The sequence below is a fragment of the Lithobates pipiens genome, unplaced genomic scaffold (assembly GCF_037356315.1).
Source record: "Lithobates pipiens isolate NorthernLeopardFrog02 unplaced genomic scaffold, aLitPip1_a1.2 Scaffold_22, whole genome shotgun sequence".
NCBI classification, from domain to species: domain Eukaryota; kingdom Metazoa; phylum Chordata; class Amphibia; order Anura; family Ranidae; genus Lithobates; species Lithobates pipiens.
The window spans coordinates 252,822,165-252,838,615 of NW_027507784.1; the positions used below are offsets into that span (position 1 = coordinate 252,822,165).

Below are 16,451 nucleotides of genomic sequence, written 5' to 3' on the forward strand. Positions count from 1 at the left end.
ACACACGGGCGGACTGTCTGACGGACTTGGTCAACTGTCAATCCGCTTGTGTGTGGGCTTCAGCTGACTTTTTCAGCGGACAGTCTGGCGGACTAAGTCTTTCGGAATTTCCGTAATATTGTCCGTCCAAACTTGGTTTCAGCGGACAGTCCGCTCGTGAGTAGGCTAGTTCGACGGACTAAGTATGGCGCATGCTCAGAAAGGATTTACACGGCCGAAGGTTGCATTGCAGTGTATTGGACGTCGCATTTCTAGTCCCGTCGTACGTGCTGTACACGTCATCGCGCAAGCTTTCAGCGGACTGTCTGTTCATCGTGCGTGGTCAAGTCCGTTCATTCAAAAGTAGGACGGACTGTCTGTCGGATTGTCTGACGGACTTAGTTGGACGGATAGTCCGCCCGTGTGTACGCGGCCTTACACAAAGAAGACACATTGAAAGAAGCAGTCAGCAGATTTTGGCTACTAAAAAAAAAACACATTCAAAGAAGAATATTATAACCTATTTAAGTAAAACATTTATTTTTCAAATTTTTCACAATTTGTTAGTCTATAAAAAAACTGAATGGGATATTTTTTTTTTTTTTGAATGGGATATTTAATAAAGCAAACTACCAAACAAAAGCTGTCCATGTCTTTAAAAACAGATCAAATTTTTTTAGGTAGGCACATTAGTCATTGATTATATAGTTATAGAAAAGGTAACTGAAGCATATGGACGCTGCTAAACTTGGCCTGGACATCTAGGCATCAATGACCCTGGTCATAAAAGGGTAAATGAGATTGACCTTAACCTCCCTGGCGGTATGATTAGTTCTGGTTTTAGGTGCTGAAAGCGGTACAATTATTTTGCATGGAAATTTGGCGTTTTATATTGTAGTCCTGTAATTCTAATGCCGCGTACACACGATCAAACAAGTAGTTTTGCACTCCAATCTTCCCGCCGGACTCGCATTTCGGCGGACAATCCGACCGTGTGTGTGCCAGTCCGCCGTACTTTTGAAATGAGCGGACTTTTCCCGCCCGTAGAAAAGTCCGCTCATTTCGAGCGGGTCTCCAGGTAGGCGGGGCCCGCGAAGGAGACGTCGCTGGCCCCGCCACCTGGTATGGACTTAAAGGGGAACCCCAACGGCGAAAAAAATCAGCGTGGGGGTCCCCCCACGGTCCACATCAGACCCTTGTCCGAGCACGCTACCCGGCCGGCCAGGAAAGGGGGGGCGAGCGAGCGCCCCCCCCCCTCCTGAGCTGTACCAGGCCGCGTGCCCTCAACATGGGGGGGTCTTCTCGCCGGACTCCTCCGCTATCTTCTTCTAGCTCTTTTGCTAGCGGAGGAGCCCGGCATTCTTCTTCGTCGCCGCGGCCTCTTCTTCCGACTTCGGGGGTCTTGTCCCCCTCTTCGGTTCTTCTGCCGGGCCACCGCGCCTTCTTATAGCTCTTTTACAGGCGGTGGCCCGGTCTTCTGTCGCTGCCGTCGCCGCCGCCTTCCGTTCTTCTTCTTCTCCTTCTTCTCCTGGAGATGTTGAGTCGACGCTCTCTGCGGCCGCAATGCCAGGGACGCGCTGCGCGGCGACTTTTATAGGGACAAGGGGTGGGGTCATCGGTTGATGTCACATGGGTTGATGTCACATGGGTTGATGTAACATGGCGACAGTCCCAGCATCCTCCGGGACTGTGAGATTGTAAGGGGGCGGGGTCACCATGTGACATCAACCGATGACCCCGCCCCTTGTCCCTATAAAAGTCGCCGCGCAGCGCGTCCCTGGCATTGCGGCCGCAGAGAGCGTCGAGTCAACATCTCCAGGAGAAGAAGAAGAATGGAAGGCGCCGGTGACGGCGGCGACAGAAGACCGGGCCACCGCCTGTAAAAGAGCTATAAGAAGGCGCGGTGGCCCGGCAGAAGAACCGAAGAGGGGGACAAGACCCCCGAAGTCGGAAGAAGAGGCCGCGGCGATGAAGAAGAATGCCGGGCTCCTCCGCTAGCAAAAGAGCTACAAGAAGATAGTGGAGGAGTCCAGTGAGAAGACCCCCGAAGACGGAAGACCCCCGGAGCTGTGCAATAAACTATTTTATCTTGTGTGTTGTTTTTTTTTGTACTTTATTTTACAGGTGAATGGGTAGGGGTGCATTGTACCCCATACCCATTCACATAGGGTGGGGGGCCGGTATCCGGGGCCCCCTTATTAAAGGGGGCTCCCGGATTCCGATAAGCCCCTCGCCTGCAGACCCCGACAACCAACGGCCAGGGTTGTCGGGAAGAGGCCCTTGTCCTCATCAACATGGGGACAAGGTGCTTTAAGGTGGGGGGGCCGCGCGGCCTCCCCTTCCCCAAGGCACCCCCATGTTGAGGGCACGCGGCCTGGTACGGCTCAGGAGGGGGGGGCTCGCTCGCCCCCCCTTTCCTGGCCGGCCGGGTAGCGTGCTCGGAGAAGGGTCTGATGTGGACCGTGGGGGGACCCCCACGCCGATTTTTTCCGGTGTTGAGGTTCCCCTTTAAGTCCATACCAGGTGGCGGGGCCAGCGACGTCTCCTTCGCGGGCCCCGCCTACCTGGAGACGCGCTTGAAATGAGCGGACTTTCCTCTGCGTGTGTGGGCGAGTCCGTTCATTTCAAAAGTAGGGCGGATAGTACGGCGGACTTAGTACGCCGTATTAGTCCGGTGAAAAAGTACCATGTGTGGGCAAGTAGCCCGCTCGGAAAGTCCGACGGACAGTTTGGCGGGAAGTCCGCCAGACTAAGTCCGTCGGACAGACAGCTACGTGTGTACGCGGCTTTAGGAATTCTTAAATCTGTTCAAACCAGAGTCTAGCAGACATCCCAAGTATGATAAAGTTTATAATATAATAAATAATAATAAAAATTATTCAATAATGTAATCAAATCCAAAAACACTGAAATTTGCTCATTTGCAGAATTGTCGCTGTCATTAGATTTAGTGTTTGATGACGAATTTCCCCACAAATCGCTATCGCTCAATTCTGCAAGTGATTATAATTTATTATCGCTGTTTTCTAGTTGGTCTAAAAATCACTTTTGACACTTTTTGGTTGCTATGGACAATCTCCAAATTTCAGGCAGAAAAAACTGTATTTATAATATAAAAGTGCATGCAGGGCACTGCACAGACCACTAGGGACAAAGGGGGTGTGTAATTTTTTATACAGTACTGTAATCTGTAAGATTACAGTACTGTGTGTGTTTTGTGTGTTTTTACTCTTTTGAATTTGGTGGTGATCTCCGCTCCCGTGCACCGTAACGTCGCAGGGAACGGAGCTTGGCGGTATTTGGGCACTGTGTGAATCGAGCGGAGGACAGCTCAATCACACAGCGCGGAGGACATCGCTGGATCCAGGGGACAAGGTAAGTAACTTCTCCCTGTGTCCTCCCTGTATCCAGCGATGCGATCCCGAGTCTGGCTCGGGGTTACCGCTTGTGGTACTGAAATCCCAGCCCGAGCCAGACTCGGGATTACCGCTAGGGAGGTTAAAGTGTTACTAAACCCAGGACCCTGCATTCACTATATCTGGTCTCCCACAGTACAAAGAACATGGAAATGCAATTATTTTAGTAAATGTAAACTGTTGATCTAATTAGCAGTATATAGCAGTCTTGTGACTTCTATCAGTGTCCGGCCGAGCACTGGTGAAAGCTTGTGGGTAGAGTTCTCCTCTGACTGTTCTATGAGGCTGAATGACCCTTGGCTTTCTGTCTGGACAGTGCTGATTGGCCCTGTGCTGATCATGTGCACCCTCCCAAAAAAAAAAAAAACACTCTAGCAATACACATGTGCAGAGTGCCTCGAAGGCTCTGTTCTATTAGCAGATGAATCAGGCACAGTAAAAGAAGGGGAGAATCAGAGAAGACAGGATCAAACAGCCTTTTTACACAATGCGGAGGATTAACCACAAGGTCCACAGTGAGCATAACAAGCATTTTTGAATGCATATACTGACTCATTTTACTGTTGTGGGTTTAGTAACACGTTAAAGTAGTTGTAAAGGCTGAAGTTTTTTTTTTATCTTCATGCATTCTATGCATTCTTTTAAAAAACTTCAGTGTGCAGCTCCCCCCTCAACCCCCTAATTACAATCTCGATCCAGCAATGTGCATGTGAGCCAAGGCTCTCCTCTCTCCCGGGTCTCTCCCTCCTCATTGGCTGGGATGCTGTCAATCGCAGCCAGTGAGGTGGGAGCAGGAGCCAAGGCTGGACATTATTGTGTATTATGATAATAGAGAGTCGGTTCAGGAGCGAGCATGCATAAGTGCCCCTATAGCAAGCGGCTTGGCAAGAGGGAGGAGCCCAGAGTGCTTCCAGGGAGCATGAAAAGGAGAGGATTGTGACTGTTCTGTGCAAAACCATTGCACAGAGCAGGTAAGTATGACATGTTTGTTATTTAAATAAAAAAAGTCCTTTACAGACGCTGTAAGTTCATATGAGTTAGGAGAACTCTGCATCTGTTTTGTTCAGGCTCTGTTCCACCCATGCTGTGCATGCATACCCAGTCAGTGGGCCCATCAGTTAAAGTAGCTGAAATTAATAGAATGGTGTCATATTAACATTGCAGTGATTTCAGATGCAATGTCTGGCAAATTATGCTTAGTTCCCTCTCTTCAGTTCAGAGCAGTTGTCTTATGAAATCAAAGGGAGTTATTTACTAAAGGAAAATCCACTTTGCACTACAAGTGCACTTGGAAATAAAGTCACTGTAGATCCAAGGGGGACATGTAAAGAAAATAAAAAACAGCGTTTTATCTTGCACACGATTGGTTGATAAAATCAACAGAGCTTCCCCTCATTTCAGATCTACCCCTTAGATTTAGAGCGAGTGCGCTTACAAGTACATTTGCCATGCAAATTGGATTTGCCTTTCGTAAATAACCCCCATAGTAAACCTACACAAAGTTTAATTTGTATTACAATCAGAATGCAGTTATGAGAAGGGAACCTGTGTACTATTAATATATTACATTTTCCATATTTCTATTGAACAGATAATGTACCTTAATGTTATAGAGGTTCTAAGATTCTGCAAAGCTTTTAAATATAAAAAGCATTATACATTAACAATGTTTCCTGATTTTGCAGGTTAATTCAGAACTATGAAGTAAATTATAGCAGAATTTTAAAACAATACAACAATGCAAAAAAATTCAATAAATAAGGCAAACACCTACTTTTTATAATACTGAGTAATAAATCAATGAATTACAAAATCTTTTTTACTTGATGTAATCAAGGAACAATGACTAACATAAAATGTAAGCAGCCAATGGTAACTTACCTTTTCTGGTCTTTGGCCAGTTTGAGGAACTCATTAACCGTTTGGCACTTTTATATCTGATATCACAAGTCTCTTTACTGTAACAACACCATCCCCCTGTTTATGGAGAAAGTGAACGATCATTTTAATGCAATATAAGATAATGCAATATTCAAAACTCTACTTTTGTTAAAAAAAATATTTAGATATATATTTTATTTTTTGACCGTACCTACCTTGAATATTATTTTATATTACATTTGCAATCTAAAGCCATGGATAACTGGAAACATTAAAATTGTCACCTTGTAATATAACGACCTAGAGTTGTTACTCCCTGAAATATTTTCTGTTGTATGATTGGTTTGCTGCTTTTCCAAGAATTCTGTACTAGGACCCATGTTAAATTGCAGTCATTGACTCCAATAAGAGGGTTGTTGTAATATTTTGTATGGCTCGCCCATGACTAAAGGGATGCAGAAACTGCAGTTTTTTCTTATTACATACATATATATAATACTGAGAATCTTCTGGTGATTATAATTAAGGCAAACCCTCCCATTTAGAAATCAGTTTTAGAAAGGATATTGTAAAGCAGGGGTCTCAAACTGGCAGCCCTCCAGCTGTTGTGAAACTACAAGTCCAATCATGCCTCTACCTGTGGGAGTCATGCTTGTAACAGTCAGCCTTGCATGGGCTCATGGGACTTGTAGTTTGGCAACAGCTGGAGGGCCGCTAGTTTAGGACCCCTGTTGTAAAGCATATTGCATATTGGTGGGGATTTTTTTCCTCAGCAAAATCAGCTTTTGTCCCAAAAACATGTATTCCTGCATTTTGTGTTACTTCAAAACAGCATCTACTCTCCTGAACATAGTGATACACAACTCAATAATAGGCATCTTCCCCTCACAAGAATGGATGTGTTTTACAAATATAGATACTGACAAACAGTACAGAAATGTATAGAAGTTATCCTAATATCCCATCTATACTGGCAGAAGGGAACTTTAGTTTGCTGAAGAAATTTGTATCTGTTAAAGAGGAAGTAAACCCCGATGGGTTTACTTCCTCTTTGTCTCCCTGCAAAGGTAAAGCATAATGGGCTACTATGCATCGCATAGTAGCCCATTATGTGTCACTTACCTGACACAGGAGCCAGCGATGTCACCGATGTCCCCTGTAGCACGAAGCGTCCATCTTCTTCTGGGTATCACTGCTCCGGCGCTGTGAGTGGCCGAAGCAGCGATGGCATCACTCCCGCGCATGCGCACGTGAGCCGTCACTAACGGCATATCACCGTTAGCAGCGGCATGCTCAGTGCGCCTGCATGCCACTGTCTACGGTGCGGTGCCTATCTTTTTGCAAATATCTCCTAAACCGTGTAGGTTTAAGAGATATTTCATGGACCTAGAGGTAAGTCTTAATCTAGGCTTACCTGTCAAGTGGTCTGTAAGGGTTTACAACCACTTTAACTTTGTTTTCACCTTTTTCGGTCTGTCTTTTTTTTCCCGCTTCAGCCCTACTAACATTCTCCAGCCTCTTTCACTGTCTGTGTTGCCATCCAAATAAAATACAGCTATTTTTCTAACCTAGAAAAGTTACAGATTCAATCTGAATATTTTTTATTTCATCAGTTTTAAATACCCTGGATCAATATCAACAAGCAAATATATATACATTTCAGTTGCCTACTTCAACCAGTCAAATAATGCTTATAAACAATTGAATGCAGGGAGACTTTAAGGGTGCAACAGGATATTGTATTTTCCACATTGCGCTTTTCTTATTAATAAGTGCAATTTGAACCTAAACTAATCACGTCACAAAAAATATACACAGTTTCAAATGTCTCAATAGGTTTGATTTGTTGCTTTGCTAAAAGCAAATAGGCTGTTCACCTTGCAATGGAATGTTCACATTGCAAGGAAATTTACCCTTAGATTAGTAAATGGGGTGAAAATTCACTTTAGAAAAAATATGCAGGAGGAAAAATTACCAGGCATACCCCACTTTTAAGTACACAATGGGGTTTTATTTACTAAAGCTGGAAAGTGCAAAATCAGGCTCACCTTTGCATAGAAACCAATGAGCTTCTGACCTCAGCTTGTTCAATTAAGCTTTGGTAATAAAACCTGGAAGCTCATTGGTTTCTATGCAGAAGTGAGCCTGATTTTGTACTTTTCAGCTTTAGTAAATAAACCCCATTGTGTACTTAAAAGTGGGCTATGCCTGTATTGTACCATTAAAACACTGGACTGAAAGCACTTATTTACACTTATGGCCCCTGGCTGTATATACAAAGTACTTCTTATGAAAGTGTAGTGTACTTCATGGAACTGAAACGTAAGAAAATGTAAATTCTATCACAGCACCTGCCTTGCACGTCATATTTCCCTGTCTTATCTGGGGTCCTCTAATTATTGCCTGTATTGTCCCAGCTCCTCTGCTTCTGTCCACACCTTTTAACATAGCCCTTTAGGAGTTGGGGAGAAATAAAGATACTACAAAGTGCCAATTGAGTCTCAGCTTTGAGTTTTATGGGGCTGCTGACATTACAACCCAAACAGTAATGTCCAGCAGCAGTCTCAGGGCTTTTGGATGTCTATGCCAGGGAAGCCTTTAAAGGTAAATAACACGCCTAAAATACTTTAAATGCACATAGTGGTAGATTGTTATTTAACCTCCCTGGCGGTATGATTATTTCGGATTTTAGGTGCTAAAAGCGGTACCATTATTTTGCATGAAAATTTGGCGTTTTATATTGTAGTCCTGCAATTCTTAGGAATAACTCACTTAAATCTGTCCAAACCAGAGTCTAGCAGACATCCCGGGTATAATAAAATTTTGAAAAATGAAATCATAAATTATAATATAATAAATAATTATAAATAATTGTATCAAATAATAATATAACAATAATAAAAATTATTCAATAATGTAATCACATCAAAAACACTGAAATTTGCTCAGTTGCAGAATTGTCACTGTCATTACTTTTCAGTATTTGATGACGGATCTCCCCACAAATCGCTATCGCTCAATTCTGCGAGTGATTCTAATTTATTATCGCTGTTTTCTAGCTGGTCTAAAACCATTTTTGATGTAAAAGGACAGTTTTGGTTGCTATGGACAATCTCCAGTTTCCAGGCATAAAGAACAGTTTTTATTACATAAAACTGCATGCAGGACACTGGGCAGACCACTAGGGACAAAGGGGATGTGAAATATTTACATACAGGAATGTAATCTGTAAGATAACATTATACTGTATGTTTACTGTTTGTTTCACTTTTTGAATTTGGCGCCGATCTCCGTCCCCGTGCGTCGCAACGCTCGCAGGGCACGGAGATCGGCGATGTGATGCATCGAGCGAGACACGGCTCGCTCGTACAGCGGGGAGACAACGCTGGATCCGAGGGAGAAGGTAAGTAAACCTCCTCCTGGATCCAGCGATGCAGTCCCGAGTCTGGCTCGGGGATACCGCTTTTGGTATGAAAATTCCACCCCGAGCCTGACTCGGGAATACCGTCAGGGGGGTTAAATTAATAGTCTTGTAACAGGATCTCTTTTTTTAGTCAGATACTATCACCAGTAAATTCCTTGTTCCATTAATGTATTTGTTTTATTCCAGACTGCGGAATCCTGCACTTTCGCTTTCCGTAAGTACCTTCCAAAAATATAATCCAACGTTTGTTAGCTTTGGCTTCTCGTATGTAGTACCTACAAAAAAAAACAAAAGACAGCCATAAGAATCATGTAGTTGTGCTGTCTTGCATAAATGGTCTTTAGATAGTCTTACCCTGCTGTTGTGCCATCATTGCAAGTCACATGTGTGCTCTTCAGAAAATGGAGCTTCATATCCTCAGAGGATTTCTGCTCACGTGGAGATGTCAGCATAGGGCCTCTTGTTGAAAGCATTGGATGTTCCATTATAGAAATGTTAGATGAAGTTATCGCTTGAATGGGCAGGGGGAAATCCTCAATGCCTTGGTGGGAAATTTCTTTATCCTGAGATACAGTCTTTATCATTTTATTGGTCCGTGTCCTCTGAGACTTCACTTGATTTAGGAACAGTAAAATCACAATGGAATCTGTGAGCTTCATAGCTGCTTGTACTTGACCTTATATCAATCTCTTTCCTCGATGATTTCAAAATATATTGCCAATCACCCCGGTGAAGAAAGTTGTGTTTTCAGAAGTTCTGTTGGGATTATTAATAAATATGACATCAAATATATAAAGTGAAACATAGAATATAGCTGCGCATAAAGTTAAGCTAAAATAATGTAATAATATATGACAATAAATTACACCAAAAAAATCATCATAATAAATATAAAATCATACTCATGAATGAACATGTGATTAAATAAATGTGTAATACGTGATAAATACGTGATAACAATAATAAATTAGGGAGGGTGGCGTGCTGACGTCATAGCTGTGTAGGACGGGTGTATGCCAGCCGGCCGGCATTTCTTTACAATTTCTTTATGCACAGCTATATTCTATGTTTTGGTTATGGTGTTTGTAGATATCTTACAAATTTGAGATGCAGCTATATTTTTAGTGATTTATTTATTTAGTTTTTAGTGCGGTATCTAACCCTTTTTTTTTAATATATAAAGTGATTTCACTGATGGTGTTGCATAGTTGAGTGTTTCTTTGTATAATTAGGCACCGTGTGGTTTAACCTTCCTAGCGGTAATCCCGAGTCTGGCTCGGGTTGGGATTTTAATTACAAGAGCGGTAACCCCGAGCCAGACTCGGGATCGCATCGCTCGATGCAGGGGAGGACACAGGGATCGTTACTCACCTTGTCCCCTGGATCCAGCGATGTCATCCGCGCTGTGTGATCGAGTTGTCCTCCGCTCGATTCACAGTGCCGAATGCCGCCGAGCTCCGTTCCCTGCGACGTTACGACGCACGGGAGCGGAGAACGGCGGCCAATTCAAAAAAATAAAAACACACAAAACACACACAGCACTGTAATCTTACAGATTACAGTGCTGTAGTAAAAAATACACACCCCCTTTGTCCCTAGTGGTCTGTGCAATGCCCTGCATGCACTTTTATATTATAAATACTGTTTTTTACTGCCTGGAATTTGGAGATTATCCATAGCAACCAAAACATGTCCCTTTTTCAGTTTTTTTGGATTTGATTACATTATTGAATAATTTTTATTATTCTTTATTATATTATAAACGTTATCATACCCGGGATGTCTGCTAGACTCTGGTTTGAACAGATTTAAGAGCGTTATTCCTTAGAATTACAGGACTACAAAATAAAAGCCAGATTTCCATGCAAAATAATTGTACCGCTTTCAGCACCTTATTCCAGACTGAATCATACCGCCAGGGAGGTTAAAGACCTACTACTATACCAAAAAATATAGTATTGTATAAACCGCTTGCTGTTAAAATATTTATTGAAAGCATTTTCGTTATTTTGTTATTTCACATACCTTTATTAAAGCGGAACTTCAGTCATTTTTTTTATCCTTCCTTCTATTAAATCCTCTGCCCTTGTTGTTTTAACTTTGGATAGTAAAACCTTTTTTTCTGCCAGTAAATATCTTATTCAGCCCACTTCCTGATTCTTGTCTAGTCATTAGCCTAGACTTATGACATCATGCACACCTCCCTCTCTCACTCTCTTGAGAGTTTCCTAGGAAGGCAGGGGGGGGGGGGGTGAGTCATAAGAGGGCCACTGAGAGCTGCAGAGCTGGCTGTGTGCCTCTGTGTGTAAATCCAGGAAGTGAAGAAGCAGCAGTTCAGCTGACCACAGTTAAAATGGATGCAGCCAGACTCAGTGGAGGGAGATTTCTGCAGAATATTTGGCAAATACAGAATCGCAGTATATATACAACAATATGCAAAGTGGTTGGAGGGAAGCTTCAAAATGACAAAGATGTTTAAAAGTTCCTCTTTAATATTGTATAGAAAAATATACAGATAAGCAAAATATGTAAGATAGAACATGTAGAATATTATTGATACATGCATAAAAAAGATTTTTTTTTTTTAATTATGCCCTAGTGGGCAAGTTTTCCTATTACAGATTTAGAGTGGTTTAGTGTTGCCATAATCTTGTTTACTCCGCCTGGTAATTGCAAGAAAAACATGAAGATGAAATGTTGTTTGCATGAAGCCTCCTATTAATGAGTTATGAGCTACATAATTTTCTTAGTATGCTTTTTATGTTGTTCTCAGCAGCCACTCACCATGAAATACCTTTTTGTATTTATCACATCCTAAATTTAAAAAATCTCATAAGCATGAAGTAAGCTAGGGTTTACTTAATTTATTTTCCTAATTTATTTATAACCAACAAATGTTTTCTACTATGTTTTCATGTTCCACACTCTATGCTGAAAAATATTGTGGACCTTTGATTTACTGAATATTAAAACATTCTATTCACAGGGTCATTCAATATCCTCAAGATCCCTAAAGACATTATTCAGATGGTGGTTAGAGTAATATACGGTACATGTTTTTATTGATTTTAAATCTATAATTTGTTTTATCACCATTTTATCTATAAAAGTTATAAAAGTTCATTTGAGCAAATACCATTCAGATGGTGGTTAGAGTAATATACAGATGTTTTTATTGCTTTTAAATCTATAATTTGTTTTAAGACCATTTTATCTATAAAAGTTATAAAAGTTCATTTGAGAAAATACCAAAAATATTTTAGACACCTGTACAGATCTAATTAAAATGTATGAAGACCCATTGTTACCTGCCATGAGAGTGGACAGTTTCCTTACATGGGATTACTTGAGAAGAAATAAGGCATGTATTTTAAAATACTGATCCTTGATAAATCACATTCATTTAAGTAACGTATCTTCTGTTCTCCTCAAATGTTTACATTCTGTAATGTATGTTTAGTGTTCCTTTAAGATCTTACCAAAAAAGCTGAATGAACTTACCTCTGTTTGTGGATAAGCCACCACGGTTGAGTTTGAGAGCTCCGAGGACAGACCTGTCAGACAGTAGTCTAACTCAGAAAGAAAACACTTCCTCTGTAGATGTGGTACACATATACTGTATTTTGGATGGCAGCTGGATGACTCATTGATCTGTAAAGGGGATTACAAGCATAGTCCCCTCACATCCCTGAAATGCAGGACATCCACAGACATCAAAGAGACATGCCTTGCCAAGGTTAAACTGCTTAACACCAGCATTGCTGTGGAACAAAGAATGCACAGGAGTTTCCCCCAAAGACGGAACATGTTTGTTGCCATTTAACAGGTAGTAAAAGTTGCATAACTAGAGCTTTGCTTCTAATTATTTAATATTAAAATTATATGAAAGCAGACATGGCAAATCAGCTAAACTACAGGCATACCCCATTTTTAAGTACGCAATGGGGTTTATTTACTAAAGCTGGAAAGTGCAAAATCAGGCTCACTTCTGCATAGAAACCAATGAGCTTCCAGGTTTTATTACCAAAGCTTAATTGAACAATCTGGGGTTAGAAGCTCATTGGTTTCTATGCAGAATTGAGCCTGATTTTGCACTTTCCAGCTTTAGTAAATAAACACCATTGTGTACTTAAAATTCTAGTATGCCTGTAACTCAGTTAAGTAGTAAATCCAAACATGGTTTAAAGGGATAATAAAGTTTAAAATATTGTGATTTTACAAGCAGGATAAAGTATTAAAGCAAACCTGTGGACTTGCCTTATATTCCTTGGATTAAGTGCCCCATGTTTCCCCAAATCCCCTAATCCTCTGTTCAGTGAGTATCGGGGATGAGTGAATCTTCCCAGGTTTGATGAGTGGGTGACAATATCTAGGTATCGGGTCCACGCTGTGATCAAAACTTGATCAAACCGCTAAATATACAAAATCCCCAAAAAACATAAAACCATAGGTGTATGCAGCGTCAGGTAATGTACAGTGCATCAAAGTTGACACCAAACAATACTTATTAGGTGCAATATACATATAAAGTGCCCCACATTCATTGTTACCCATGTATGTAAGAGCCTTGACTACGGTTTTTGTTTTACATATTGTTTCTTTTTGCTGAGAAAATTTATATAATCTCTGTTATATTCTTTGTAACGCTTTCTCTTTCAATAAAATCTATTGGAAAAAAAAAGAAAAGAAAGAAAGTGAACATGCTAATTAAAATCATATAAAATAAAGATGCTTAAGTGCTAATATACATACAAAGTGCATAAAGTCCTTTAAATCAAAGTCCAAAAGATCACCTGTGGATCATCATGAATCCTATCCCACACCCACCAACTGTCCCCGAGCCACCCCCATCAAATCATTCTCTGCAGCTATTTTACCACCACCCTTCCCTTTAGAATGTAAGCTCTATGAGCAGGGCCCTCCTGTACTTTTTTTTATTGAACTGTACTGTAATTGTGTTGTCCCCCCTATACATTGTAAAGCGTTGCGTAAACTGTTGGCACTAAATTGTGTATAATAATAATCGTGTATAATAATAATCCTAAATTAACCAATCCAGAATAATAACAGATACTTCAGTGTGTGGACATAAACCAGCAAACCCACCATCTCATGAAATGGACACTCACGATAAATGGATGCCACCATAAATGTAGCAAACCCAAGACGTTACAGGTAACGGTTATCTTAGGTAATGCATGCATCAGCCCACTTTATGCATTTTTTATGTATATTGGCACGTATGCACTTTTATATGATTTTTTTTTACACGTTGCACTTTATATGTACATTTCTTTGTGTATATTGCTTTTTATATTAATATTGTTTTGTGTTTGATGCACTGTAAACTACTTTTTGCTGCTTACACCTATTGATGAGTGGATGGTTCACCAAATCCTGTTTGAAATGTGTGAAACCAGAAAATAGCAGCAGATCCCCCTGAAGTCTATGGAAGGGTAAATCTTGATACTAAATTATGGCCATCTTGAAAGATAATAGCCAAGTGATTGTTTCAAAGGGCATAAGGAGCACAATACTGCCATTGGGGACATTTAACAAAGCAAAAAAATAAAAATGTTTCTCATAATATCATAACAAGGAGAAGGTATTTTTAATGTGCTTTCAGGGTGACATGAAAAAAACTCCAATTGCTATGTGCTATTTCTGTTTTTTGGTTTTTTTCTGGCACCCCGCCTCCTGCTGCCATTCTTGCCTGATGAGAATGTCATGTTCTGCTCCTGCAACCTCCCTGGGATATCTACGCCACATATCCCAGGAGGCAGCAGGAGCCCATTCACAGAGCAGTCAAGGGCAGCGCTGCACTGTGTCATCCAGGACTGGGCTGCCTGAACATGGAAGAGACAACTGAAGGAGTTAACAGTGTGGGACACAAGCTGATACCTGAGCAGGGGATCACTGCAGGACAGTGCTGGATCAGCTGGGCAGGTATGCATGTACTTTAACCACTTCCGGACCACCCCACGTACATATAATGCAGCAGGGCGGCCTGCTCAAAATCACATACCGGTACATGATTCGCTGCTGCGGCCCATAAGTGCCCCCGCCATCCCCTTGGTGATGATCGGATTTGATTCAGAACCAATCAGTCATCAGGTCCAGGCCAATGATTCATGGCTGGGACTTGCTGGTCAGTTCTGACCAATGGCAAAACTTCCTGTGCCTGTGTAATGTAGAGACAGGCACAGGAAATTATGCAGTCTCCTCTCCTGGAGGCCTCTTCGGTTCCAGCTTGAGAGGAGGGAGCATCTACCATGAGTACACAAGCACCCCTTGATCACCCCCTAGTTAACCTTTTCACTCCCTGTCACAGTGTCACCAAGTACAGTGTACAGATTTTACTTATCACTGTATTGGTGATAAGTAACTTGTGATGCTAAATAGCGTTAGTGGCAGTCCCATATAGATTCAGGGTACCCGCTATATATTCCCAATAAAGATTTAACCCCATGATCGCCCCCAGTTAACCTTTTCACTCCCTGTCACAGTGTCATTAGTACAGTGTACAGATCTATTTTTCTCATCACTGTATTAGTGTCACGGGTGACGCCAGTTAGCGTCAGTGTCAATTAGCGTCAATCCCAGACAGCGTCAGGTTTTAGCCCTTTGATTGCCAGTAACATTAAACACACACACACTATATACCTCCATTACTAGTATAGTGTCTGAACGGATCTTTTATCCGATCAGAACTATACTATCATTCTCAATAGTATAGTCAGTAGATCACCTTCCTATACACGGTACACAAAACAACAGTATTAGCAGAGTCAAGCCTGATCTCTGCTAGCACTAGCAGTAAAAAAAAATTGTAGCTGTTCAAGCAGTCCTTGACAACCAGGTGCTTTTTTACCTGTGAGTCACACTATGTACCTGCCAATTTATTGGCCAAAATTTCAAAGGAAAGGTACTCTAGTGAAGATGCCTACAGGATACTGAGCATGACAGATGAGAGTGATGGGGAGTCCTCATTGTCAGATTCAGGCTCAGTATTCAAACCTGTAGAGAGCAGCGGCACCCTGACAGATAGCGCTGATGATGGAGTAGAGGTCCCTGCTAAGATCAGGCATACCCGACCCTATACCTCTTTTGGTGAGGTGCTGCAATCACATGATTCGTATGCAGTAGAGTGTCACTACTAGTGCCGCTCTATCTTCTGGTGAACTGGCAAGTACAAGCAGTCTAGTACACCTTGGTTATAGACAAACCAGCACTGCAGTAACACTTGGTGATGTGGTGAGTCCAATATGTGCAGTTCAAGCTGCAGCAATGGCTAGCACAAGTAGTGTCCTGCAGCCACCAATAATTCAAACACAGGCCCGTAGAGCCCATAGTGCCCTTTCTGATGTGCTTGAAAATCCTGATAGGCAGCCTACAGATTCTGCAGTGCCTGTACTTCCCCCATTCAGTGACCAAACTGGAATTCAGGTGAAAACAGCAGATCTAACGCCCCTTGTTTTTTTGTTGTTGTTGTTTTCACTGAAGATCTGTACGGATCTATTGTGGACAAAAGTAATTTATATGCTAATACATTTTTCGCCGCAAACCCAATTTCACCCTTGCCATACAATTTGCCTGGAAACTTATAATGGTTCCAGAATTTAGGATCTTTCTGGGCCTATCCCTCAACATAAAAACAATGAGTTGCGGTCATATTGGTCCACGGGCCCAGTTCATCATATGCCCGTGTTCTCTGCTGCCATGGCCAGGGCTAGATACAAGCAAATATTGCA

The 16,451-nt window shown here is 41.7% G+C and overlaps 1 protein-coding gene across 1 annotated transcript in view; it reads right to left on the bottom strand.

The window, feature by feature from the left end:
• LOC143924566 (palmitoleoyl-protein carboxylesterase notum2-like) overlaps positions 1 to 12,306 on the bottom strand; it is a 104,909-nt gene extending 92,603 nt beyond the window's left edge. Inside the window, exons 1-4 of the mRNA XM_077448944.1 lie at positions 12,202 to 12,306; positions 9,055 to 9,456; positions 8,923 to 8,975; positions 5,277 to 5,372 (exon numbers count right to left, since the gene is read on the bottom strand). Coding sequence (XP_077305070.1) covers positions 5,277 to 5,372; positions 8,923 to 8,975; positions 9,055 to 9,359 — 454 coding nt within the window. The 5' untranslated portion in view covers positions 9,360 to 9,456; positions 12,202 to 12,306. The remainder of the gene's footprint in view (positions 1 to 5,276; positions 5,373 to 8,922; positions 8,976 to 9,054; positions 9,457 to 12,201) is intronic.
• Positions 12,307 to 16,451: the final 4,145 nt, after the last annotated feature.